Genomic DNA, 24,961 nt, shown 5'->3' on the forward strand with positions numbered 1-24,961 from the left:
CGAGTTCAGTCTTCTGATAACCCAAAGACTTCTTGCTACATGATGATCCGGAAGGTGAAAACAGCTCCCAACCCGCAGCAATAAAACAATTCCTTACTGACCCTGAAAGGTGGCAATCAGCTCAGAACTATGTTAGCACTTTCCCTAGCACATTCCTATATTATATCCACCCATCTTTTCCTCTAAAGAAAAATCAAAGAAAAACAAACATCTCAGTTGTCAAGTTCACTTTTGAATGGTTTTATTGTTGTAACTACTTCTGCTGGTAAAATGTACCATATTTTCACCTCTCAGTAAAAAAAATTTTTTTTTTTTATTTTTTTTTTAACTGTGGTAAAATGTGTGACCCATTACAGTAGCAGTTTCTGGGATTCCATGCAGGAGGACAGCAGTGCAGTTGTTTTTTGTAACACATGGATTTCAGAGTTTAAAATAGGAAACAGATCAAGTGCAGTATTAGATCTTGCTCAAACTGTATGTAACATTGTTTATGAAATTTCTATTATTTAAAAAGTGATTGCGGTATCTAAATTCATAAAGATTCAAGTCAGAAAAATTTGCATTTTGAGATTAATATTACTGCCCCAGAAGTACTACAATTTTCTCAAACATTTTATTAAATACACCAAAATCCCAGCATTGTGGCTATGCAAATCAGTCCTGAATTTACAGCTATCCCAATAATCAAGACATGCACACAGCTCTGCCAATGCATCTCAATCTTTCTCTGCAGTACACCTTGCTATTCCAGAACTGAACAAGTGAGGTCAGTCATACTAACAGCCCACCAAGTCCCTACCTGAGTCAGAGTTCACATGACTGGCCTACACATTTCTTGCTAATCAGGCACCAATACGTAGCAAGGTCAGGTGTCAGCTTTGCCCTCCAGCCGGTGTCACCCCTGCAGGTTCACTTGCCAGTTTCCTCTTCTAGCTGGTGTCACGGTACAATAATTCAGCGAGTTTAAGCATCTCAGCACAGTTTTTCCTTCGCGCTTGTTCTGATGCAGCTTGTGACTGCTCATGACAGATGTTTCGTCTCTGGCTTCATAACCTGTTACTACTGAGAGGATGGCAGGGAAATGACAGCTGATGAAAAGTTGGAGAAATATAATTCAGAGACATTTCAGTGGAAGAACCCAAGAAGATGTAGTAATGAGGCAGTTTTACAGCATTAAATATTGACTTTTTATTAGTCAATGTTCATAATTTGTTGCAGCCAAAAGAGAATACACACAGCAGATTCTAAGAGTCCCAATGGAAGGCTTACATCCTTTGTGCTGCCAATTCAACTCTAAGACTCACTTAACTTTTTTTTTTTTTACATCTCAAAACGTGTCTGCAATATTTAGAACTCCAGCCTCTCTGATCAGAAACAATATTTCAATATTTTTTTTTTACACTCAAGACTATGGGGGCAGGGCATGAAGCAAAATATAAAACTTGCAACAAGTAAAAGACTTTACAGGAACAAACTAAATATCACAGAGGAGTAAATGTGAACCTGCCTTTCCTTGCTGTCCCACAACCATGAAAGAGAACACACAAAGAGGTGTAACATACACCAGCATGTACAACTGCACACAATGAAGAAAACCAGGCCAATCCTGTACATCTTGTAGCTACAGCACCTTCATTTTGTTCTGCTCACTATTTCGTTGACAGTCTAATTCCTGCAGCAAAGTGTAATATCCAATTTTCAAAGCTAAAAAAAAAAATTCACCTTATTTTGCAAATATCCCCTCCCAACTTCTGGTTCTTATTTTCTCTTCCCAGCGGTAAGACATGACTGTACAACCTTTCCATCCCAAAACTAACAGAGCATTCTCTGGAGCAGTAAAATTCCCACAAGTTCTGGCTGAAATTAATCCTATCAGTGGATTGTCTTAATATGACACTTATGATAAAAGCTCTCTATTAAAAAATGACTGTTTCTTCTCTAACTTCCAGCTTGTCTTGGCTCTCAGTTACTGCAGAGGGCAAAGATGTGTACAGGACAACAGCAGTTTCAGCACACTTTTTTAAAATATCAATTTCCCTGTTTCTTGGCCCCACCTGGTCCTCTTTTGGTCTTATTCCCAGGTCTCTATTTTTAATCACAAATTTTATTTTATATATTTTAACAATTCTGGAACAAAAAGTGTGCATCACTTCTCTTTTTATATTGCCCAAGTCCATTCATGGGCTGTACTCATGTTTTGCTTGCATTAGTGCGAGGCTTGCATGAAGACCTGATGGCAATCAGCACTGTATTTTTATAGTGGTGGGTGCGGCCAAGGAGGCAACATATGACAAACTTCAAACACTAGTATTTTCTAGGAAATGAAATATAATTACACAAATGATGGTAATGATTTTGTCTTATTATAGAGGCATAATGGATGGGCAGATTTGGTGTTTCTACTAACCAAAGCATGCCGCATCTCTCCCACCCCACCACTCCTCTCTCGTCCCTCCCCTCCTTCTCCAGAGAGAAATTCAGAAGAGGCATGATGAACCTACTGACCAAAAAGCATGTTGCATCTTTCCCACCCTATCCCCTCCTCCTCCCGAGAGAACCGCAGAAGAAGAATAGCGGAATCTACTAACCAAAGCATGCCGCATCTCTCCCACCCCAGCATAGGAACATTGCTCTACTGACCCTTTCCCCCCTCTTTCTCTGGGGAAGGAAGGATGGAGGGCACTCCTCCGACACTCATCTCTCCCCCGCTTCTCTAATAAGTTGGATCCTTCAACTCCATTCTACTTTTCTGGACAGGGAAAGCCTGCATTTGTCACTGTCTCACTATGGGGAGTAGGACCTTCCCCCTCTGGGGAGGATAAGCCAACCCTATCTATAGGTGGTGGTAGCATTGAAGAGTGGGGGTGGGGTGGGGAACAATACTGTTTAATGTCCAATAATGCTCCTGAAAAAAGAAAAACAATGAACACTGGATGGAAGAATCAGTTTGAGTCAGGAGGGGAAAAAAAATAAAAGGGAGCATTTGCAAGGGTGGGCTTATGCATGAGCCCTGGCACTGCACACAGTTAGCTATGAAGCAATCCTTCATTCACTCCGTCAGGTAAAGGCTCAAAACTACCATTGGCCAAATGTCTGACATATACAGGAACTTCTTCCTACATACCCACACTAGCTAGAAGCTCAGTGACTATTAAAACCTGTATAAAGTCTTGGCTCTCTGACCACCATCAAAAGTCGTTTCTGTGAGTCACAAGTGCCAAGAGCAAAAGGGCAACTTCAGTCAGGCACAATAAAGGCACCTTCACTATTGCACTCCACTCTCAGAGGCTATAGAGAGGATCCAGCACCAAATAAAAGGGGGAGAGGAGGACAAGCAGTGTCAAGAAGAGTGGAGATGGAAGAAGTGTGCAGAAAAAGAGAGGCAGAGATTCCACTACACAGAAATGCAGAAAACGGTTAGGCGCACAAGACCCTCTTTTTTTTAAATAAAGTGGGAACAAAATTAAGGGAAAGCACTGGGAGAGGAAGAGAAGAAAAACCACAGTGACAACACCCCCAACCCCATGCCTGTCCCTCACCCCCACTGATGTTACAACTAGAAAAACACGCCTGAAGGCCCCCACCCCTGGTGCAGTTACAGCTGGAAAACACTGCTAAAAATGCAAGAAGGTATAATTCTTCTTGAAATGTACAGGCCTCTTGCTCTGCATTCTGACTTTGTTTCCTGCTTTGTGTTAAGAATGTGGGGGAGTACGGGGGCTTCTCACACAGCAGTGGGGAAAAGTCCAGCAGATGTGGACAGATTCTTTCACTCAGTTACAGAAAGGCTTCAGATTTCAGTTCTGCTCACTATGACCCAAGATGCAGTTTGGGGATTCCCAAGGGTCACAGCCCATTGTTCCTTTAGTCTGAGTGGAGTGAGTATGCAGATGGTCCTTCAGCCTCACTGCCAGGATTGAGGGGGGAAGTTATTCACCTCTGCTAGATCCTGCATTGCTGCAGTCCTGTGATTATAGGTCAGCTTGATCCTCATACGCAGCTGTTGCTGAGAGAAGAAAAGAAACAACCAGTTAGGAAAAGTACTAACATTAAAATGGAAGCATCAAAACACATCCAATCTCAACTATGCCTGACTGTGGGGGAAATGAAGCAGATACCAACTTTCCAATCCAACAATACCTGATTTAGGGTAGAGGAATGGGGGAGTGAGATTAATTCAGCTATGACTGATCCCAGGGTGGAGGAGAAGATGGGGCCGAGATCCACTTTTATGGATGGAAGTTTAACCATGATGCCCCGCATACCAGCTTCTCACCTTCTGTGGGTTTAGTACTTTGATGACCTGTGTGACTGCACCCGAATTAAAGGCTGGAACAACATTACTGCTGGGAGACAGAAGCTGCAGCTGGAATGTCTGAAAGATAAATGCAGCTGCCATTAATCAGATAAAAAGAGCAGAATAGGTACTTCTGACATATGCCCTGTTCAGGTTTCCAAACTTACTGAAGTCAGATTGAATGTTAAAATTTACCAAATGTTACAATACTATGCTTAATTTTTCTTTTTTTTAAATTGCCATCTTCATACCATGCTATTATATATAAACTTAAACTCTTTATCAGCTGGACAGCAAATATTAGGTAGGATTAAAATTCTGATCTCTTGTAAGGTCACATTCCTCCTATGAGAAATGAACAAATTCTCATTCTCCTAGGACAAGCAGGATGTTAGTCCTCATAGATGGGTGACATCATCAGATAGAGCCCGGCACAGAAAATTTTTGTTAAAGTTTCTAGAACTTTGACTGGTACACTGAGCATGCCCAGCATGCAACTACCCACATGTCCACGTGGGGTCCCTCTTCAGTCTTTTTTTTCCGCGAAGTAGTTGCCTCGCGGTTCTGGAGCTTAGCTCTTCGTAATTTTTCAGAAAGTGCTCCCGGTCGTTTCCGACTTTTCTGAGCTGGGTCCCTCTTCTCCGGTCGGTGCCAGTCCAGTGCCGTGGTAATGTTTTTTCGCTTCATTGGGGTCGATTCCCGGCATGTTGCTTCTTGGTGGCCACCAGCCATCGAATGCTCGGCAGCTACTTTTCATGGCGTCTGGTTTTCAAAGGTGCCCCTAGTATCCGCGGATCATGTCCATTACAGATCTACATGAGGTCTGTATCCTCTGCTTGGGGGCATCACACGACGTCCGTGGGTGTCATTGTGTGCGTTCAGATGACCCCCAAAGGATATTGTGCCTGTCTGGATAAGATGGAAAAGCTTTTTAGGTCCAAAACATCTGATCCCTCTACTCCGGCATTGAGAGTGTTGACGCTGAGGGGCTGTTGGATACACTGCCCCTTTCTTCTCCTCCACTGGACCCATCGAGAGAGAGAGAGAGAGAGAGAGATCGAGAGAGATCGAGAGATCGAGGAGCCGGAGATAGGCAGTCTCCGATGCTGTCGCATTCCAAGATGACGAGAACTTCAACATCCTCGGCGCCGGGGAAAGACTGGGCTGAGCACCACCGTAAGCACCTTCACCAATTACTGTCAGGCACACGGCCCTGGAACCAGTGCGGCATCAGCAGCCACTGTGCCACCACCGAAGTGACCCCATGGGGAAGAGGCATCGTCTTCTATCAAACCCGGCAGTCCCAGGCATTCCCCACTGATATTGGTGCCGGGCACCGAGCCTCCTCGGGACTCTGAGGAAGCTCTGGTGACGCCTCCTCCTTCCATCCTAACTCACCGGACTTTCAGGAGGAGTTGCTCCACAGGGTTCAGATAGCAGTACTCCAAACCCTAAGGGGTATCGAACTGCCGCCAGCACCAGTCTCTATGCCAGTGCCGGAGCCTGTGTAATCTCTTTTGGCACTCCTGCTGGACATCTGGACATCCTTTTAGGCGTCCTTCCAAAGCAGCTGGTGCTGGGAGGACCATGGATTCCCCAGCAGCCCCTGATGCCCCCACTCTGGATTGATACCCATTATTGGATCCTCCGAGGAGGAAGACTTGCCGCAGCCGGCGGCGACTACAGATCCACTAGGCTCACAGCCGGAATTTCCTGGTCCCATTGCTGGGCTGGGGATTTTGGTGCACTCAGTGCCCAAACAGAAAGGTCTGGGTGGGGACCATCCATGCTGACCCTCAGGGGACATTAGCAAGGAAGAGGCTCCATATGACCCCTGGGGGGATAATATCTCCAATTTCTCTTCGGAGGACTTGGGAGATGTTCTTTCAGAGCCTTCTCCGCCAGATGAAAGGCGTAAATCTCCCCCAGAGGATCTTTACTTTGCAGGCTTTGTCTGGGCCATGACTGAAGCCATCCCGTTTCAGCTCCTCACTGAGGATGCCCATTACAAAATGCTGGAGGTCCTCCAGTTTGTGGATGCTCCAGAGAAAATAGTGGCTGTCCCAGTCCATGATATTTTTAAGGAATTTCTCCTTAGGATCTGGGAACACACTGTCTCCATCCCTCCAATTAATCGGAAGGCAGATGCCATCTAACTGGTCCAACAGGTGTTGGGCTTTGAGAGGCACCATCTCCCACACCAATTGGTCATGGTGAAGTTTGCCCTTAAAAAGGCCAAGTGCTCCGCACCCACGCCTCTGCCCTTCCAGGGAGGGAGCACAGGGCGTTCAATGCCCTGAGCAGAAAGGTGTATCAGGGCGCGATGCTCATCACCTGTATTGCCTCCTACCAACAATATATGACCCAGTATAACCGGAACCTGTGGAAGCAGGTCCAGGAGCTGTCAGAGCACCTGCCTCAACAGCAGCAAAATTTGTTCTCAGCAGTAGTGCAGCACGGACTGGCAGCAGGCAAACACGAAGTTAAGATCCACTTACGATGTTTTTGAGACAGCGAGAGTAGCTGCAGCGGGTACTGGCACCCACAGGATGGCCTAGCTCCATGCCTCGGATTTTTGGCTGGAGGTCCAAAGAAAAGCTAGCAGATCTACCCTGTACGGGTGAGAATCTTTTCAGAGATAAGGTCAAGGACGTGGTGGCTCAATTGAAGGATCACCATGAGACCCTTCAACACCTGTCAGCTAGTTCTTCTGACCCACCATCCTCGGTTAGGAAGTCCTCGAGACAAAGCTCGAGGAAATCCTATCGCCAGAGAAAAAGCTATCCTCCTGCCTCGCAGTCCTGCACACTATGAGCTGGTTCCAGAGGTCGTTCCCGTCAGCAGTGGACCCCCAGGCCTCAGCCAGCCCCCCTTCCACAGGGTTTTTACTGGGAGCGAGGGAGCATGAGTCAGATTGCTGTACCCTTGTCATCCTGCCCTCCAGTCGGAGCCAGGCTGTGCCACTGCATACTGCTGGCCCCACATTATGTTGGACCGGTGGGTTCTCACCATCGTTCGCCAAGGGTACTGGCTGAACTTCAGGAACATCCCTGCAGACTCTCCCCCATGTCCATCGTGGACTTCATCCGCTTCTCAGGAAATACTTCTCACAGAACTCTCCTCCCTTTTAATGGCCAGAGCTGTGGAACCAGTCCCCCTCCACCAGCGGGGCAAGGGATTCTATTCTCGGTATTTTCCGATACTAAAAAGAACTGGGGGCCTACGCCCTATTCTTGAACTGAGAGCCTTGAATAAATTCCTTCAAAGAGAAAGGAGCGGCACTCTGATCCCGCTCCTAAAAAAAAAAAAAAAAAAAAAAAGACTGGCTCTGCTCCCTTGACCAGAAAGATGCCTACACCCACATTGTGATCTTCCCGAGTCACAGGAAGTATCTTCGCTTTGTGGTGAGAAACACCAAGTGTGGTGGTCTTCACCAAGTGCCTGGCCGTGGTAGGGACACACCTCTGGTGTCAAGGGGTGCGCACATGTTCACTCTACTTGGACTGGCTGGTCAAAAGTGCTCTCCTAGTGGAATCTGCATTTGCAGCAAGACTGCACTTGTCATTGGACGTGAGTATCCAGTTACAGAGGTGGTTACAAGCAGATCAAAACAGGAAGAGGGTTTCCTTAGAGACACCGGACTGGCTAGTGCTCATGACATGGGTTGGGAGGCCCACTGTCAAGAGTTTGTGGTGAAAGGTCGATAGAAAACCAAGGAGCAGCAATGGACCATCAATCGGTTGGATATGCGTGCAGTTCAACTGGCATGCTTGTGGTTCGCCGATCAGCTAGAAGCTTGACAGTGGCCTACAAAGGCGGAACAGGAAGAAAACAGGTGTTTGTGGAGGTAGATACACTCATGGTGTGGGCAGATCATCATCTACAGGAAAAATCCGCTTCCCACAGTTCTGGGAAGGACAATGTACAGGCCGACTTCCTCAGCAGGCAGGTCTTGGATCCAGGACAGTGGGAGTTGACAAACGAAGCCTTTTAACTCATAGTTGGATTTACTGGTGAGCTCCAGCAAAGATACTTCGCAGTCGCAGAAAGGATCTGAGAACGCAGGACAACGATGCTCGCGTTCAGGTTTGACCGCAGAGTGTTGTATTTATTTAACATTTTTATATACCAACGTTCGTTCAGAAACATCACATCGGTTTCCAATGAACTAGATATGCAGCTAACAGAGCTTTACAGGGAACGGTTTTAGATCAATTTTTAAACAATATGGATATATAGAATCTAAAGGAGCTTTACAGAGAACGATTTTAGAACAGTATTTAATCAATGAATCTACAATAATAGTTAACAGGGGCTGAGAAGAAACATAAATACCAAGATCATTATAGTTGTAGGATATGTAATTACAAGCACGATTAAAATTGTGTGAATAAAGATATCATGATTGATGGGTAGGGGATTAAAAGTCATTGATTAATAGGGGCTGAAGGCAGTAGAGCGTAGTAGGGAGAAAATTAAAGGAGGCTGAAGGAATAAGGAAAGTTGGTGTAATAGGAAAGGGGAGCTAAGCGGGCTTGGAGAAGAGAGAATCACAGAGTATGGGAGGGAGATTACAGAGGCCTTCCAGGAGGGAGATTACATATTTACAGGATATTGAAGGGAAGGTTAGTGGGTGTTGGGGCGAATAAAGGAAAAGGAGGTGAGAGATAGTGGGTGCGGAAGGCGATTATAGAGAAGAGAATCATTGATTAGAGACTGGGGGGGTAATTACTGGGGAATTTCTAGAAAAGTATTTAAAGGAATTTACAGAACATAAGAAAATGCCATACTGGGTCAGACCAAGGGTCCATCAAGCCCAGCATCCTGTTTCCAACAGTGGCCAATCCAGGCCATAAGAACCTGGCAAGTACCCAAAAACTAAGTCTATTCCATGTTACCATTGCTAATGGCAGTGGCTATTCTCTAAGGGGCGGATTTTAAGAGCCCTGCTCGCCTAAATCCGCCCAAATCCGGGCGGATTTAGGTGAGCAGGGCCCTGCGCGCCGGTGAGCCTATTTTACATAGGCCTACCGGCGCGCGCAGAGCCCCAGGACTCGCGTAAGTCCCGAGGTTTTCGGAGGGGGGCGTGTCGGGAGCATGTCGGGGGGCGGGACCGAGAGCAGCGCCGTTTTGGGGGCGTGTCGGGAGCGGGTCCGGGGGCGTGGCCGCGCCCTCCGGACCCGCCCCAGATCGCGGGATTTACGCTTCCCTCTGGGAGGCGTAAATCCCCCGACAAAGGTAAGGATGGGGTTTAGACAGGGCCGGGCGGGTGGGTTAGGTAGGGGAAGGGAGGGGAAGGTGAGGGGAGGGCAAAAGAAAGTTCCCTCCGAGGCCGCTCCGATTTCGGAGCAGCCTCGGAGGGAACGGAGGTAGGCTGCGCGGCTTGGCGCGCACCGGCTTATACAGAATCCATAGCCTTGCGCGCACCGATCCCGGATTTTAGCGGATACGCGCGCCTCCGCACGTATCTACTAAAATCCAGCGTACTTTTGCTTGCGCCTGATGCGCCAGCAAAAGTAGGCCAAATCGCGCGGTTTGAAAATCTACCCCAAAGTGAACTTAATAGCAGGTAATGGACTTCTCCTCCAAGAACTTATCCAATCCTTTTTTAAACACAGCTATACTATCTGCACTAACCACATCCTCTGGCAACAAATTCCAGAGTTTAATTGTGCGCTGAGTAAAAAAGAACTTTCTCCGATTAGTTTTAAATGTGCCCCATGCTAAGAGGAGGTTGGTGGGGAATTGTGGAATAGGGAGGTGGGGGGAGAGGTGGAATATCTGAAATAGGTCGAAAGTCAATAATTATCTCACATGGGTCAGGGGTTCACTTGTTACAGTGGGGACGACTTAAGCTTGTGCCTGGAGAGGGGGAAAGGAAGAGGGTTGCGTATTGTTTCTGTAGGATTGTATGAACAGCCATGTTTTGAGTTTTTCTTTGAACTTTTTGGGGCATGCTTCTTGTCGAAGGTCAGGTGGCATGAAGTTCCATAAGGTGGGTCCAGCAATGGATAAGGAGCGTTCTTTGGTTGTCGTATAGTGTATATATGTATACCTTCCTGCCATGATCGATGATAGGCAGGATTATTTGGAAGATTGCAAGTCAGACCAAAACTGTACTTCTGGTGGCTCTGGATTGGCCCCAGATCTTCAGAGGCTACTGGTTGATAGTCTTCTCAGACTACTACTCAAGAAGGATCTATTGCATCAGGGCCCCATACTGGGTCAGATTTGTCTTACGGTTTGGCCCTTGAGAGGGCTTAGTAGTTGAAATGTGATTCTTTTTCTGTAGTGATTTCCACTTTGTTCCAGGCTAGGAAATTTTCTACATCTCTAACTTATGTTAGGATATGGAGCATATTCAAGAGCTGGTGTGAAGAGTGAAGAGTAGTCCTCTCAAAGTTGAAATTCCACTAATATTGGAAGTTTTGCAGGAAGGTTTGGTTAAAGGCTTGGCCTTAAACACTCTGAAGGGGCAGGTAGCAGCTCTCGCTTGCTGTAGGGGGTGAGTCAATGGTGGAACCTTGACTTCCCCCATCCAGATGTCTCCAGGTTGTTGAAGGGAGTTAAGCATCCATGTCCTCCCTTGTGGCTACCGGTGCCTCTTTGGGTCTACAATCTGATTTTACATTTTTTTGGCGGGTCCTACATTTCAGCCACTGCGTAGTCTCTTTGCGGCTGCTCACCTTGAAAAAACAGTTTTTCTCATAGCAGTCTGTTCAGCATGATAGGTCTCCGAGCTGCAAGCTCTTTCTTGCCGTGAGCCATCTCAAGAATGACTCTGGGGGCGGTACAGCTTAGGACTATATTTTCTTTTTTTGCCAAAAGTGGTTTCAGAGTTTCATTTGACTCAGTCTATTTAACTGCCCAAGCTGGACAGTGATAGAAACGAGCGTGATTATTGTCTGTTGCATGCCTTGGATGTCAAGCGGCATCTGATGCAGTACTTGAAGATTACTTGCTTTTTCAGAAAGGCTGATTTACCGGATATGTTCCATGGTGGAGGTAAACAAGGAGAAACTGTGACACAGGTGACTATAGCTCACTGGGTGAAAGAAGTCATCACAGCTGCCTATGTGGATGCAGATGTCCCATTACCTAGACAGGTCAGGGCACATTCCACTAGAGCTCAGGTTGTTTCGTGGGCATCATTGTCTCCAAGGAGATTTGCCAAGCAGCAACATGGTCCTCCTTACACACTTTCTTGAAGCATTACCACTTGGTCGTTAAGTGTTCAGGATGACACAGCTTTCGCGTGTGTGGTGTTGACGGGACCGCAGATAGTCTCCTGCCCTTTTCGGGAGTAGTTTTGGTACATCACACTAATGTGGTCTGGCCTAGCTGAGTGAAGAGAAGGAGAAATTACAACTTCCTGATAATTTCCTTTCCTCTAAAGAAGGCAGGCCACTCCACAATTCACCCTGGGCTTGCCTACTTGCTATTAGTTTGTCCTTTATATATGGATGATGAAAAGTGTTACTGTCAGTTCATTTGAAGGACTCTAAGTGACATAACTAGCCTTAAGATTAGTTAACTTTTTTTTAAGCTCAGTGTTTCCCAGTTGGCTGGAAGCATGAAAGGTTGACTGTTTATAGTCATGTTCAAGTATAATCAGTTTGTCCACGGTTTGGCTTTTCTACAGATACTGGCGGGCTGATGTCTAGGCAGGGCTATATTTCAGTGATGTGGGCGAGTCAGCTTTACTCAGTCTCCATCTGCTGGTAGGAGTGCTTAACCCATTGGTGTGGATTGTACTACCTTTCTTAGAGGAAAGGAAATTATCAGGTAATTATTAATTTCTCCTTCTCCATCGACACACAGGCATGAACTTTATCTAGCTAGATACCCTTTAAATGTTATCCCAAGGACCCTGGATGTGGAAGTAATACCTATTAATATTTCTGAAGTAGTAAGAAATGTAGGTATAATTATGTATATGAGATTAACCCTCCTTCTGCAAATTAAAAAAGTAGTCCAAAATTCATACTTCAAGTTGCAAATATTAAGAATACAACTTTATCTTAATATTGTAGACTTGAAAACAGTCATTCATTCTTTAGTGATGTCAGCAATGGACTACTGTAATTCACTCTACTTAGGCTTACCGCAAAATACCAGGCGAGCTCTGCAATATATTCAGAACTCAGCAATGAAAATAACTGAGCAAATTCCAATCTTCCACCACATTACATCCTATCTGGCTAAACATCACTGGTTACCTATTTCCTCAAAAATAAAATGTAAGATTCTGACACTAGTGTTTAAAGGAAATCAAAGATCTTGCCCCTCATAACGTAAATGCGGCTTTGAAACTATATTGCCCAGTGCGAACCCAGCACTCAGCCTCTCAAATGTTACTAGTCATCCCTTCATTTAAGCAAGTTCACTTGGATGAGTCAAGAGAATGTCTATTTTACATACAGGGGCTAACCTTTTGGGATACTCTTCCTTTTCATGTAAAGAGTGAAGTAGCAGTAACAACTTACAGGAAAATGGTGAAGACATTCCTATTTGAGCAAGTTTTTAGTTCATACATTTAACAGCAAGCCCTCAGTAGGTCACAATTTTTCTTAGCATCAATAAAGAGAGTCAGTTGAACTGTTTTATTATTTTTTTATGTTTATGTTCTTATTGTTTGCGATTTGATTGATTTTGATATTTAATGATTTGTAATCTGTTAATCCTGTTACCCTCTTCCTCCTCTCTTATCTTGTTCAGGTTTCCGTTGTTCTCGGACCTCTATCAGTTGTCCCTCTTCCCCCCTTCCCCTGTTATTTGTAATTTCCACCTATTGTTATTATGTAAACCGATATGATGTGTACTTTAATGTCGGTATAGAAAACCTGCTAAATAAATAAAATAAATAATGTCTGTTTACTAATTTATGAATGTACTTTGTAAATCGCTTAGAAACATTAATAAGTGATACATACATTTATAAATAAATATCACATGTGAGGATTGCATTGCAGAAGAACTTAAAGGCAACCCAGCTCCACAGATGAACTACTGAATGATCAGATTGCAGAGAATTGCTTTCCCAAAACTTGTCTCCTTGGGCCGCACTGTCCAAACAACCAAGTAGCAGCTTTGCAAAATGTCTACAATAGAAGTGACCCTGAGATGAGACAGTGAAGTCACCATGGCACTCACTTGATAAGCCTTAACAGAGTTTGCAATCTCTAGCCAATTGGACAGAAGTTTGTTTGGCAACGGTGATTCCCAATCTATTGGGCTCAAAAATATGAATATTTGAGAAGCTTGATGGTAAAGATGAGTCCTCTAACATGTCAGGGTTTGCTTACAGTCCAAAGATTTGAAGAGCCCATTCTCCTTTGTGCTCATGAAACTGTGGAAAGAATGTAGGTAGCACAATAACTTGATTAATGCAGAACGCAGACTCCATTTTTGAAAGGAACTTGGGGGAGAGTCCATAGAATCACCCTATTTTGAAATAATTTCAGGTATGGTGAATATGAAATCAAAACCTGAAGTTTTCTTATTCTTTTGTGCCAAAGTGACAGCCACAAAAAAAAAAACAAAAAACTTTCCAGGAAAGAAACTTCAAGTCCACTGACTCAAGAGCTTCCAAAGGAGGTTTCATGAGTTGAGCTAGGACAGGGGTCGGGAACCCATGGCTTGCGAGCCAGATATGGCTCTTGAGGGCTGCATCTGGCTCGCAGACAAGTGTCACCACACTTTTCCGCTGACCCAGCTGCTCCCCCGGTCCTCCTCCGCCCGGGCTTAAAATGCTGTCAGCCCGGGCGGAACGCGGCAGGACAGCTGGAGTCAGCGGCACCGGCGTGCTCTCTTCTTCCTGCCCCCCCCCCCCCCCCCGTGGCCCGGAAGAGGAAGTGGAGAGTATCGGGTGCGTGCGCGGCAAGAAGAGGCCACGCTAGTGCGCTCTGCATCGGCCCGAAGAAAAGAAGACTGCAGCGCGGCTCAGAGGAAAATGAAGAGGTTCAGCCGCGGCCGATGGGACTCCACCTCCGCGAGGGCTGAAAATGAAGGAGGTTAGCGTTGGGAGGAGGCTGCTGCTGCAAGTTCCCGGGGTGGGGGTGGGGGAGAGAGAGAGTGAATGAGCGAGCAAGCATATGTGTTTGCTCGCTCATTCACTCTCTCTCCCCCACCCCGGGAACTCGCGGCAGCAGCAGCCTCCTCCCAACGCTAACCTCCTTCATTTTCAGCCCTCGCGGAGGCGGAGTCCCATCGGCCGCAGTTGAAGCTCTTCTTCATTTTCCTCCAAGCCGCGCTGCAGTCTTCTTTTCTTCGGGCCGATGCTGAGCGCACTAGCGTGGCCTCGTCTTGCCGCGCAGGCACCCGATACTCTCCACTTCCGGGCTGCGGGGGGGGGGGGGGGGGGGGCGGCTTTGTGTGTGTGTGTGTGTGAGAGATTGAGATTGCATGTATGTGAATGATTGAGAGCCTGTACATGTGAAAGAGAGTATGTCTGTGATTAAGAGCCTGCCTGTGAGAGAGAGAGCATGAATGTAAGTTTACGATTGGGAACCTGTATGTGTAAGATTGTGTTTGAAAACCTGTTTGTGTGAAAGAGTATGTGTGTATGATTGAGATCCTTTGTGTGTGAGAGAGATCATGTGTATGTATGATTAAGAGCCTGTGTGTATAAGTAAGAGAGAGATCATGTGTGTCTGTGTGTGATTGAGAGATGGTTTAGGTGATGGAGCATGTGAGTATGTGATTGAGAGCCTGTGTGTAAATGAGAGAGAGCATGTTTGTAAGCATGTGAATGAGTCTGTGTGTGAGAAAGACAGCATGTATTTGTGATTGAAAGCCTGTGTGTGTGTGTAAGTGTGAAAAGATAGACAGCATGTGTGTAAATGTGTAATTAAGAGCCTATATAAGTGAGAGAGAAAAAACATGTGTATATGTGAGTGACTGAGAGCATGTGTGTATAGGTGTGTCATTGAGAGCCAGTGTGAGAGAGAGCGCTGGTATGTGACTGAGAGAGGAGAAAGTTCCAAGCAAACCACCCCACCTCCTGCTAATTCAGAACAATCTCAGGACACCTGGATATCAAACGTTCCCAGGTATGCAGAGCAAAAAAATTTTTGTATCCTTATTATTTTTCATTACTGGGTCTTTGTGTCTGCTATTTTGAAATATTTTGTTGGTATCTGGAAATGTTTTATATGAGTTTTTAATTATTGGATATTCCACTCATCAGCTGTTTCGAAATATGTTCTTTTTGTTAGTACAGTTCTACTGCTGATGATTTTATATTTCTTGATTTGTTTTATAAGGATGGGTGATGTTTCTTTTTCCTTTGTTACACTGCATACAGAGACTCTGGCTTGTTGCAGTTTCCAATTCAGTTTTTTCTGCATGCTTCTTGTTATGCGTTTTGGTCTCTTTATTCTATGTTAGGTGAGGGACAGCATGTGATTCAGGTGAGGTTTTCTGCTGGCGTGTAGTTTCTGTGTAGGACTCTATAGCAGCCTGACTTGGTCCGTTTTCCTAATAGGAGATGTATTGGTGTCTTAAGGCCTGGTGTAATATTTTCAGAGACTTATTGTACTTTAAAAGTGTGATCTTACATAAAATGCACACATTTACTTGTATTTAGTTTTAAACATATTGTATGGCTCTCATGGAATTACATTTTAAAATATGTGGCGTTTATGGCTCTCTCAGCCAAAAAGGTTCCTGACCCCTGAGCTAGGATCACATTGAAGTCCCAAGGCATTGGAGGTCTACTGACTGGAGGTTTAGAATGGCAGAGAAATTTCATAAATTTCGATAACAAGGGGTGGAGAGATATCAGAGCCACTTCTTCCTGTTGGCGAAATACCACAGAGGTAATGAAATAGTCAGGGATAGGTGAACAAAATCATAAGGTAAATAAAACATTAAATATTTGTATAGAAATGGGAAAAACAAGCAACATCTGGAAAGTTATGTTCACCAATGCTCCCAGTATGGGAAATCAAGTCCTGGATCTAGAGGCAGTCATGGAAGATGACTTGGATGCAGTGGTTGTTATGGAGATGTGGTACATAAAAAAAAGCATGACTGGGATACAGTTAAACCGGGTTTACAGTCCATTCCAGAAGGACCAGGTAGAAAAGAAGAAAAGCTTGGCAGTATATATATATATATATATATATATATATATATATATATATATATATATATATATATATATATATATCTCCAACCCTCTTCAACATTTATCTTCTCCCCCTCTGCCAACTGTTATCGGATCTCAACTTAATTCATTATCTGTATGCAGACGACGTGCAGATTCTAATCCCTATAACAGAATCTATCTCAAAAGCTCTTACCCATTGGAATAACTGCCTTCTTTCCATCACCAATCTACTTAACAGCTTAAACCTGGTCCTCAATGCCTCAAAGACAGAGCTACTCCTCATCTCCTCAAATGAAAACAATTTTCCGCCACCATCACCTCACAATTCTCACATTACCTGTAAGCATGTTAGAGACCTTGGGGCAATACTAGACAATCGACTAAACTTAAAGAAAATGGTCAACACAACCTCCAAGGATTGCTTCTACAGACTACAGGTTCTAAAACGTCTTAAACCATTACTATTTTTCCAGGACTTCAGGACAGTCCTACAAGCGCTACTATTCGCCAAAATAGACTACTGCAGTGCACTCTTCCTAGGCCTCCCCAAATCTACCACCAAACCACTGCAGATGTTACAAAATGCGGCAGCGAGACTGCTGACCAGCACCAGCCGCGGTGAACACATCTCACCCATCCTCAGTAACCTACATTGGTTACCAGTAAATTTTAGAATCCTATACAAATCAATCACCCTAATTCACAAAACCATCCATCATCAACTTCAACTCGACTTGGAAATCCCATTCAAACTCCACTCCTCTAACAGACCAACTAGAGAGGTTCTCAAAGGCTCTCTACAATTTCCTCCGACTAAGGCCACACGTCTCTCCACGACCAAAGACAGAGCTTTTTCGATAGCAGGCCCATCTATTTGGAATAACATCCCTGCAAACCTCAGATTGGAACCCTGCCTCTTAACTTTCAGAAAAAGACTCAAGACGTGGCTCTTCCACCAAGCCTTCTCCGATCCTCCAGACAATCACTAATGGCTTCCACTCTCATCCGGCCTTGGCATTTATTTTCATGAACTATGGACTCTGGTACCTCCAGGTTAAAGCACTTTCAAGCTTTAACCCGTTCTCTCTATTGTATCTTTCATAATTAATACTTGCCTTTATCTTCCTTCCAGCTTGTTTTTAAGCTTCCAAGTTCTTGACTCCCGTTGATTGTAACTTTGACTTATTCCTATCTATGGTTATTTATTGTTTACCTGAATTGTTCCTTCAGTTATACCCTCTGTTAAATGTAAACCGATCCGATATGGTTATTTACTATGAAGGTCGGTATAAAAAACTGTTAAATAAATAAAAGATATATATAAAAGATATTTAAGCAACAGAATTGCAGGACTTATGAGGTAAGGAGGTGGCACTGTGAGTTAATCTGGAATGAGGGAATGGAACATCTATTTATATTGGTATAATGTGCAGACCTGTATCACAGACAGAAGAAATGGATAAAGATTTAATGGAGGATATTCACAAAATTGTTATGAAAGGGGAGGTGCTATTGCTAGGAGATTTCAATCTGCCGGATGTTGACTGGGACATCCCGTCTGTTGGGTCTTCTAGAAATAGGGATATCATGGATTTTCTGCAGGGAGAACTGTTCCATCAATTGGTAACGAAACTAATACAGGAGAGGGCGATACTGGTCCTAGTGCTTACCCACGAGGACAGCGTTTCTGTTGTTGTAGTGGACGATCATCTGGAATTCAGTGATAACCAGATGGTGTGGTTCAGTATTAGAGTGCAGGAGATGAATATTCATTCAAAGGCAAGGGTCCTAGACTTGCAAACTTTATTAAAATGGGAGAGTGCCTCAAGAAGTCATTAGCTGGATGGGAAAATCTAGGGGAAGTGGAAGGGCAATGGGCAAAACTAAAAAGGCAATATAAGGATAACTTTTTTTTAGGAAAATAAAGGATTGAGGGAAAAAAAAAAGAAGCAAGGCCACTGTAGTTTTCTAAAAGTAGCTGAAAAGTAAAGGAAAAAAGGTTAGCACTTAAATTACAAGAGATCATAGAAAGGAAGACAGATGACAGTATCTGGAAAATCTATGAGAAGCTGGGAAAGTAATTAGGAATGCAAACATTCATTTGGAATAAAATATAGCAAATTCAGTTAAATGGGGGATGGGAAAAGATTTTTTTTCAAATATGTTAGTGATAGAATGTGCAAAAGTAGAGGTAAAGGGAAGGAATATGTAGAGGCTAACAAGAAAAAGTGAAATTTCTTAAATATTTCTGTCTGGTGTTCACTGTGGAAGGGCCAGGAGCAGGACCACATAAAATGAACATAAATAAGATTGAAGTGAGGCAAGCCTCAATCTATTTTCAGAAAAGTTAGCTCTGAGGAGATAAAGCAATGGGGCTGGATGGGATACATCAAAGCTTGTTAAGAGAACAGAGTAGTTCTGGCAGCTCCACTGGCTGGCCTTTTTAATGCTTCTTTAGAATTGGGAATAGTTCCGGAGGACTGGCGACAGACAGATGTGGTTCCTATTTATAAAAGTGGAAATTTAAAGAGGAGGCTAGGAACTACAGGCTGGTTAGTCTGACTTCTGTGGTAAGCAAATTAATGGAATTGCTGCTTAAATATAAGTTGTATAGTTTCTGGAACAATGGATTGCAAGATCTGAGGCAGCATGGTTTTACTAGCGGTAGGACTTAGGTGAATCTGATCGATTTCTTTGATTGGGTAACCAGACTGTTGGATCAGGGGAAGCGCTAGATGTAGTATACTTGGATTTCAATAAGGGCTTTGATAAGGTTCTGCATAGGAATAGCCTAGTGGTTAGAGCAGTGGGCTACGAACCAGGAGACCAGGGTTCAAGTCCTGCTGTCGCTCCTTGTGACCTTGGGCAAGTCACTTTACCTTCCATTGCTTCAGGTACAAACTTAGATTGTAAGCCCTCTGGGGATAGGGAAATACCTACAGTACCTGAATGTAAACAGATGTGATATCTCAGATTGAATGTCGGTATATAAAAAAATAATAAATAAAATTTAAATCTTATTTATTTAAATAAAGGTAACAAATTAATTGAGCACCCTTGGTATGGACCATAAAGTAAGTGACTAAGTAAGAAATTGGTTGAATGGTAGATGACAAAGGGTACTGCTCATGGAGTTCACTCCAAGGAAGAGGACATTATTAAGCGGTGTGTCACAGGGGTCAGTTCTTTTCAATATTTTTACAAGCAACACTGCAGAAGCATCGTTGGAAAAAGTTTGTCTTTTTGCTGATAACAAAATCTACAACAGGGTAGATGGTCAGGAAAATGGTCGGGAAAATGGATCTAATGAAGCTCAAGGAATGGTTTAGGGTATGACAGCTAAGATTTAATGCTAAAAATGGCTGCAAAAAAACCCAAGGGAGAAGGGGTGAAATTTTTTTAAGCACAAAAAAGCAGGATGTGAAGACAATTATATCTGATGATCTTAAGGTGGCAAATCAGGCTGATAGGCAACAGCAAAAGATGCTTGGCTGCATAGGGAGAGGAATAGTCAGCAGAAAAAGGGAGGTGATATTACCCTTGTATAGGTCTCTGGTGACATCTCATTTGGAATATTGTGTATAATTCTGGAGACCATACCTTCAAAAGGATATAAACCACCAGAGGGTAGCTACTAAAATGATGAGAGGTCTTCATTCTAAAGCATATGGGGACAGACAAAGATCTAAACATGTATACCCTAGAGGAAAGATGAGATAAAGGATATGTGATAGGGATATTTAAATACCCCCAATAATTTTATGCAGAGGATGTGGGCCTCTTTCAAAGGAAAGGAGGTTCTAGAATAATAGTTTATGGAATAAGGGTGAAAGGAGGTAGATTCAGGAGTAATCTAAGGAATTTATTTATTTATTTATTAAACAGAACAGCTTCCTTGTAGAAGTGGTGGAGACAAGAACAGTATGTGACTAGGATAAACACACGGAATTTCTGAGGGAGTGGTATGAGCTCTAAAGCTGGATGGGCCATATGGTCTTTTTCTGCTGATAATTTTTGTTTCTATGAGATGATCTTCAACTGAAGAGTGACTCATCCTTGAGAGGCAGACAGGTACTGTCTGCCTCTCAAGGATGGCAGACAGGTACTGAAATAAGTCTCTCAGGTCACAGGAGCAGGGATAAGGCTGACTGGACCTTCACTAAGAAGAGAACCTCTTCATTTGAATCAGAATATTCTGGTTGAAGATTTTCTGACAAAAATCTGAATATCTTCCACCTCTCTTGGATGGATCAAGGAAAAGACTACTGGAGAAATTACTTACCTGATAATTTCGTTTTCCTTAGTGTAGACAGATGGACTCAGGACCAATGGGTATAGTGTACTCCTGCTAGCAGTTGGAGACGGATCAGATTTCAATCTGACATCAGCCCTTAGTACATATACCCCTGCAGGAAGTGCAGCCCTTCAGTATTCTCCTCGAAAAGCATTGTGGATATATGTGTGACTGACTGATTAACTTAATAATATGAGTAACTTCATAACTTGGTTAAACGTTAAAACTTGATTAACTTGAACTGGTTGGTTGACTATAGCTGGAGACTGCCAGAGTACTCAACCGGCAAGCGTAGACACCCGGCAGGGTGGATGCCCTAGGTAAATGAAAACGTGGCTTACCCTTGAATCATTTAAAAGACCACGCGTAACGGCAGCCAAGGGTGGGATGCTGAGTCCATCTGTCTACACTAAGGAAAACGAAATTATCAGGTAAGTAATTTTTCCATTTCCTAGTGTGTAGCAGATGGACTTAGGACCAATGGGATGTACAAAAGCTACTCCCGAACCGTATGGGAGGCTGTCCGTGGCCCACTTAGGATTGTCCTTGCAAATGCTGTGTCCTCCCGGGCCTGAACATCCAGACGGTAGAATCTGGAGAAGGTATGTATGGAGGACCATGTCGCCGCCCTGCAGATCTCGGCAGGCGACAGCATTCTAGTTTCTGCCCAGGATACTTACAGGGCTCTCGTAGAATGGGCCTTGACCTGTAGAGGAGGTGGCTTGCCTGCTTCTGCGAAGGCCACCTTGATGACTTCCTTGATCCAGCGGGCTATGGTTGCCTGCGAGGCCGCTTCCCCTTGTCTCTTTCCGCTGTGCAGGACGAAAAGGTGGTCCGTTTTTCGTACGGGTTCCGACATTCCCAGGTATCTGGATAGGAGTCTGCTGATGTTGAGGTGGCGTAGACTATGGGCTTCTTCCGAATTCTTCAGGCCATCCTTTGTTGGTAGCAAGATGGTCTGGTTAAGGTGGAAGTGTGAGACCACTTTGGGGAGGAAGGAGGGAGCCGTGCGTAGTTGGATGGCTCCCGGGGTGAGCCTGAGGAATGGCTCACGGCAGACAGTGCTTGTAGTTCTGAGATGCGGCGGGCTGAACAAACTGCCAGCAAGAACACCGTCTTTAAGGTTAACAGGCGGAGCGACAGCCCTCGGAGGGGTCTGAAGGCGGTTCCCGCTAGGAAATCCAAAACGAGATTGAGATTCCACAGAGGTACCGGCCAGTTGAGTGGTGGACGAATGTGTTTGACTCCTCTAAGGAAGCGTGACACGTCCGGGTGAGAGGCTATGCTGTCGCCCTCGCTCTTGGAGCCGTAGCATGACAATGCGGCCACCTGTACCTTGATGGAGTTGAGAGACAGTCCCTTCTGTAGTCCGTTCTGTAAGAATTCCAGGATCACGGGAACTTTAAACTAGCGTGGCTTGATGTTGTGTTCTTCGCACCAGGCTTCAAATACTCTCCAAATCCTTATGTATGTTAGCGATGTGGAGAACTTGCGTGCTTGTCGGAGGGTGTTGATTACAGCCCCCAAGTATCCGCTCTTTCTCAGGCGGGCCCTCTCAATGGCCAGACCGTAAGAGAGAATTGAGTTGGGTCCTCGTGGAGAATGGGACCTTGTTGTATTAGGTCCCTGTGTGGAGGCAGGGGTAGGGGGGTTCCCTGTCAGCAGTCTTCTCATGTATGCGTAGCAGGGTCTTCTTGGCCAATCTGGAGCCACCAGAAGAATTAGTCCTCTGTGTAGTTTTATCTTCTGAATGATTGCGCCCAATAGAGGCCACGGCGGGAAGGCGTACAGCAGGGTCCCCGGTGGCCAGGTCTGTACCAGGGCATCGATCCCTTGGGACTGTGGTTCCCGCCTGTGGCTGAAGTATCTGGACCTGTTTGCCAGAAGGTCCATGTCCGGTGTCCCCCACCGTTTCACTATCATTTGGAAGGCTGCGGACGACAGCTTCCATTCTCCTGGGTCTAGACTTTCCCAGCTGAGGAAGTCCGCCGTGATGTTGTCTTTCCCGGCGATGTGGACGGTGGAGATCTCCTGGAGATTTGCTTCCGCCCATGACATCAGGGGGTCTATTTCCAGGGACATTTGTTGGCTTCTGGTTCCCCCTTGTCTGTTGATTTAGGCCACAGTTGTGGCATTGTCTGACATTACTCGGACCGCTTTGTCTCTGAGTCTGTGAGCGAACCGCAGGCAGGCTAGTCTGACTGCTCGCGCTTCTAGGCGATTGATGTTCCATCCCGCCTCTTCTGCGTTCCACTGCCCTTGGGCGATTTAACTCCTCGCAGTGTGCTCCCCCATCCTCGTAGACTGGCATCTGTGGTGAGTAGGGTCCAGGTTGGGGAAGATAGTCTTGATCCTCGGCTCATATGGTTGGTCTGCAGCCACCACCGTAGCTGGTTCCAGACTCTGCCCGGGAGTGATAGACGTATGGTGTAGTTCTGGGAACGTAGGCTCCACCGTGATAGAAGTGAGCGCTGTAGGGGCCTCATGTGGGCTCGCACCCATGGCACAACTTCCAGTGTGAATGCCATCAGCCCGAGGACTTGCAGGTAATCCCATGCTGTGGGACGAGGATCTTTCAGAAAGGTATGTAGCCGGTTCCACAGTTTTAATCTCCTTGTGGGGGTCAGGCTGACCTTGTCTTCTTTGGTGTCGAATCGGACTCCTAGGTATTCCAGTGACTGTGAGGGTTGTAGGAAACTTTTGCTTATGTTGACCACCCATCCTAGGCTTTCCAGTAGAGTTATGACTCTGCTGGTTGCTTGGTGGCTTTCCTCCGGTGACTTTGCCCTGATCAGCTAATTGTCTAGGTAAGGGTGGACGAGGATTCCTTCCTTCCTCAGTGTTGCCGCAACCACTACTATTACCTTGGTGAACGTCCGGGGTGCTGTGGCTAACCCGAAAGGTAGTGCCCGGAACTGGTAGTGACGGTTCAGAACTTTGAAGCGTAAGTAGCGCTGGTGTTCCTGATGAATTGGGATGTGTAGGTAGGCCTCCGAAAGATCCAGGGATGTGAGAAACTCTCCCGGTTGTATCGCTCTTATTACGGATTGCAGGGTTTCCATGCGGAAACGGGGGATCCTCAGGTGGCAGTTGACTGACTTGAGGTCCAGGATGGGCCTGAATGTTCCCTCTTTCTTGGGGACGATAAAATAGATGGAATAATGTCCAGTATTTATCTCTTGTGGAGGCACTGGGGTAATGACCTCAAGGGCCAGTAGTCATAAGAACATAAGAAAATGCCATACTGGGTCAGACCAAGGGTCCATGAAGCCCAGCATCTTGTTTCCAACAGTGGCCAATCCAGGCCATAAGAACCTGGCAAGTACCCAAAAACTAAGTCTATTCCATGTTACCATTGCTAATGGCAGTGGCTATTCTCTAAGTGAACTTAATAGCAGGTAATCGACTTCTCCTCCAAGAACTTATCCAATCCTTTTTTAAACACAGCTATACTAACTGCACTAACCACATCCTCTGGCAACAAATTCCAGAGTTTAATTGTGCGTTGAGTAAAAAAGAACTTTCTCCGATTAGTTTTAAATGTATCCCCAAGCTAACTTCATAGAGTGCCCCCTAGTCTTTCTACTATCCGAAAGAGTAAATAACCGATTCACATCTACCCGTTCTAGACCTCTCATGATTTTAAACACCTCTATCATATCCCCCCCTCAGTCTCTTCTCCAAGCTGAAAATTCCTAACCTCTTTAGTCTTTCCTCATAGGGGAGTTGTTCCATTCCCCTTATCATTTTGGTAGCCCTTCTCTGTACCTTCTCCATCGCAATTATATCTTTTTTGAGATGCGGCGACCAGAACTGTACACAGTATTCAAGGTGCGGTCTCACCATGGAGCGATACAGAGGCATTATGACATTTTCCGTTTTATTCACCATGCCCTTTCACCATTCCCTTTCTAATAATTCCCAACATTCTGTTTGCTTTTTTGACTGCCGCAGCACACTGAACCGACGATTTCAATGTGTTATCCACTATGACACCTAGATCTCTTTCTTGGGTTGTAGCACCTAATATGAAACCCAACATTGTGTAATTATAGCATGGTTATTTTTCCTTATATGCATCACCTTGCACTTATCCACATTAAATTTCATGCCCAATTTTCCAGTCTCACAAGATCTTCCTGCAATTTATCACAATCTGCTTGTGATTTAACTACTATGAACAATTTTGATTCATCTGCAAATTTGATTATCTCACTCGTCGTATTTCTTTCCAGATCATTTATAAATATATTGAAAA

At 44.9% G+C, this 24,961-nt stretch overlaps 1 protein-coding gene across 4 annotated transcripts in view; it reads right to left on the bottom strand.

Annotated features, from left to right (window-relative positions):
* Positions 1-266: 266 nt before the first annotated feature.
* Positions 267-24,961, bottom strand: part of AP1G1 (adaptor related protein complex 1 subunit gamma 1) — a 305,811-nt gene continuing 281,116 nt past the window's right edge. For 3 of the 4 annotated variants that reach the window (XM_029608250.1, XM_029608251.1, XM_029608253.1), the window contains 3 exons: positions 4,277-4,375; positions 3,938-4,006; positions 267-1,088 (listed from right to left, as the gene is read on the bottom strand). In XM_029608250.1, coding sequence (XP_029464110.1) covers positions 1,047-1,088; positions 3,938-4,006; positions 4,277-4,375 — 210 coding nt within the window. In that variant the 3' untranslated portion in view covers positions 267-1,046. The remainder of the gene's footprint in view (positions 1,089-3,937; positions 4,007-4,276; positions 4,376-24,961) is intronic. The other variant, XM_029608252.1, reaches the window with a different exon arrangement.

The sequence above is a fragment of the Rhinatrema bivittatum genome, chromosome 7 (assembly GCF_901001135.1).
Source record: "Rhinatrema bivittatum chromosome 7, aRhiBiv1.1, whole genome shotgun sequence".
NCBI lineage: Eukaryota > Metazoa > Chordata > Amphibia > Gymnophiona > Rhinatrematidae > Rhinatrema > Rhinatrema bivittatum.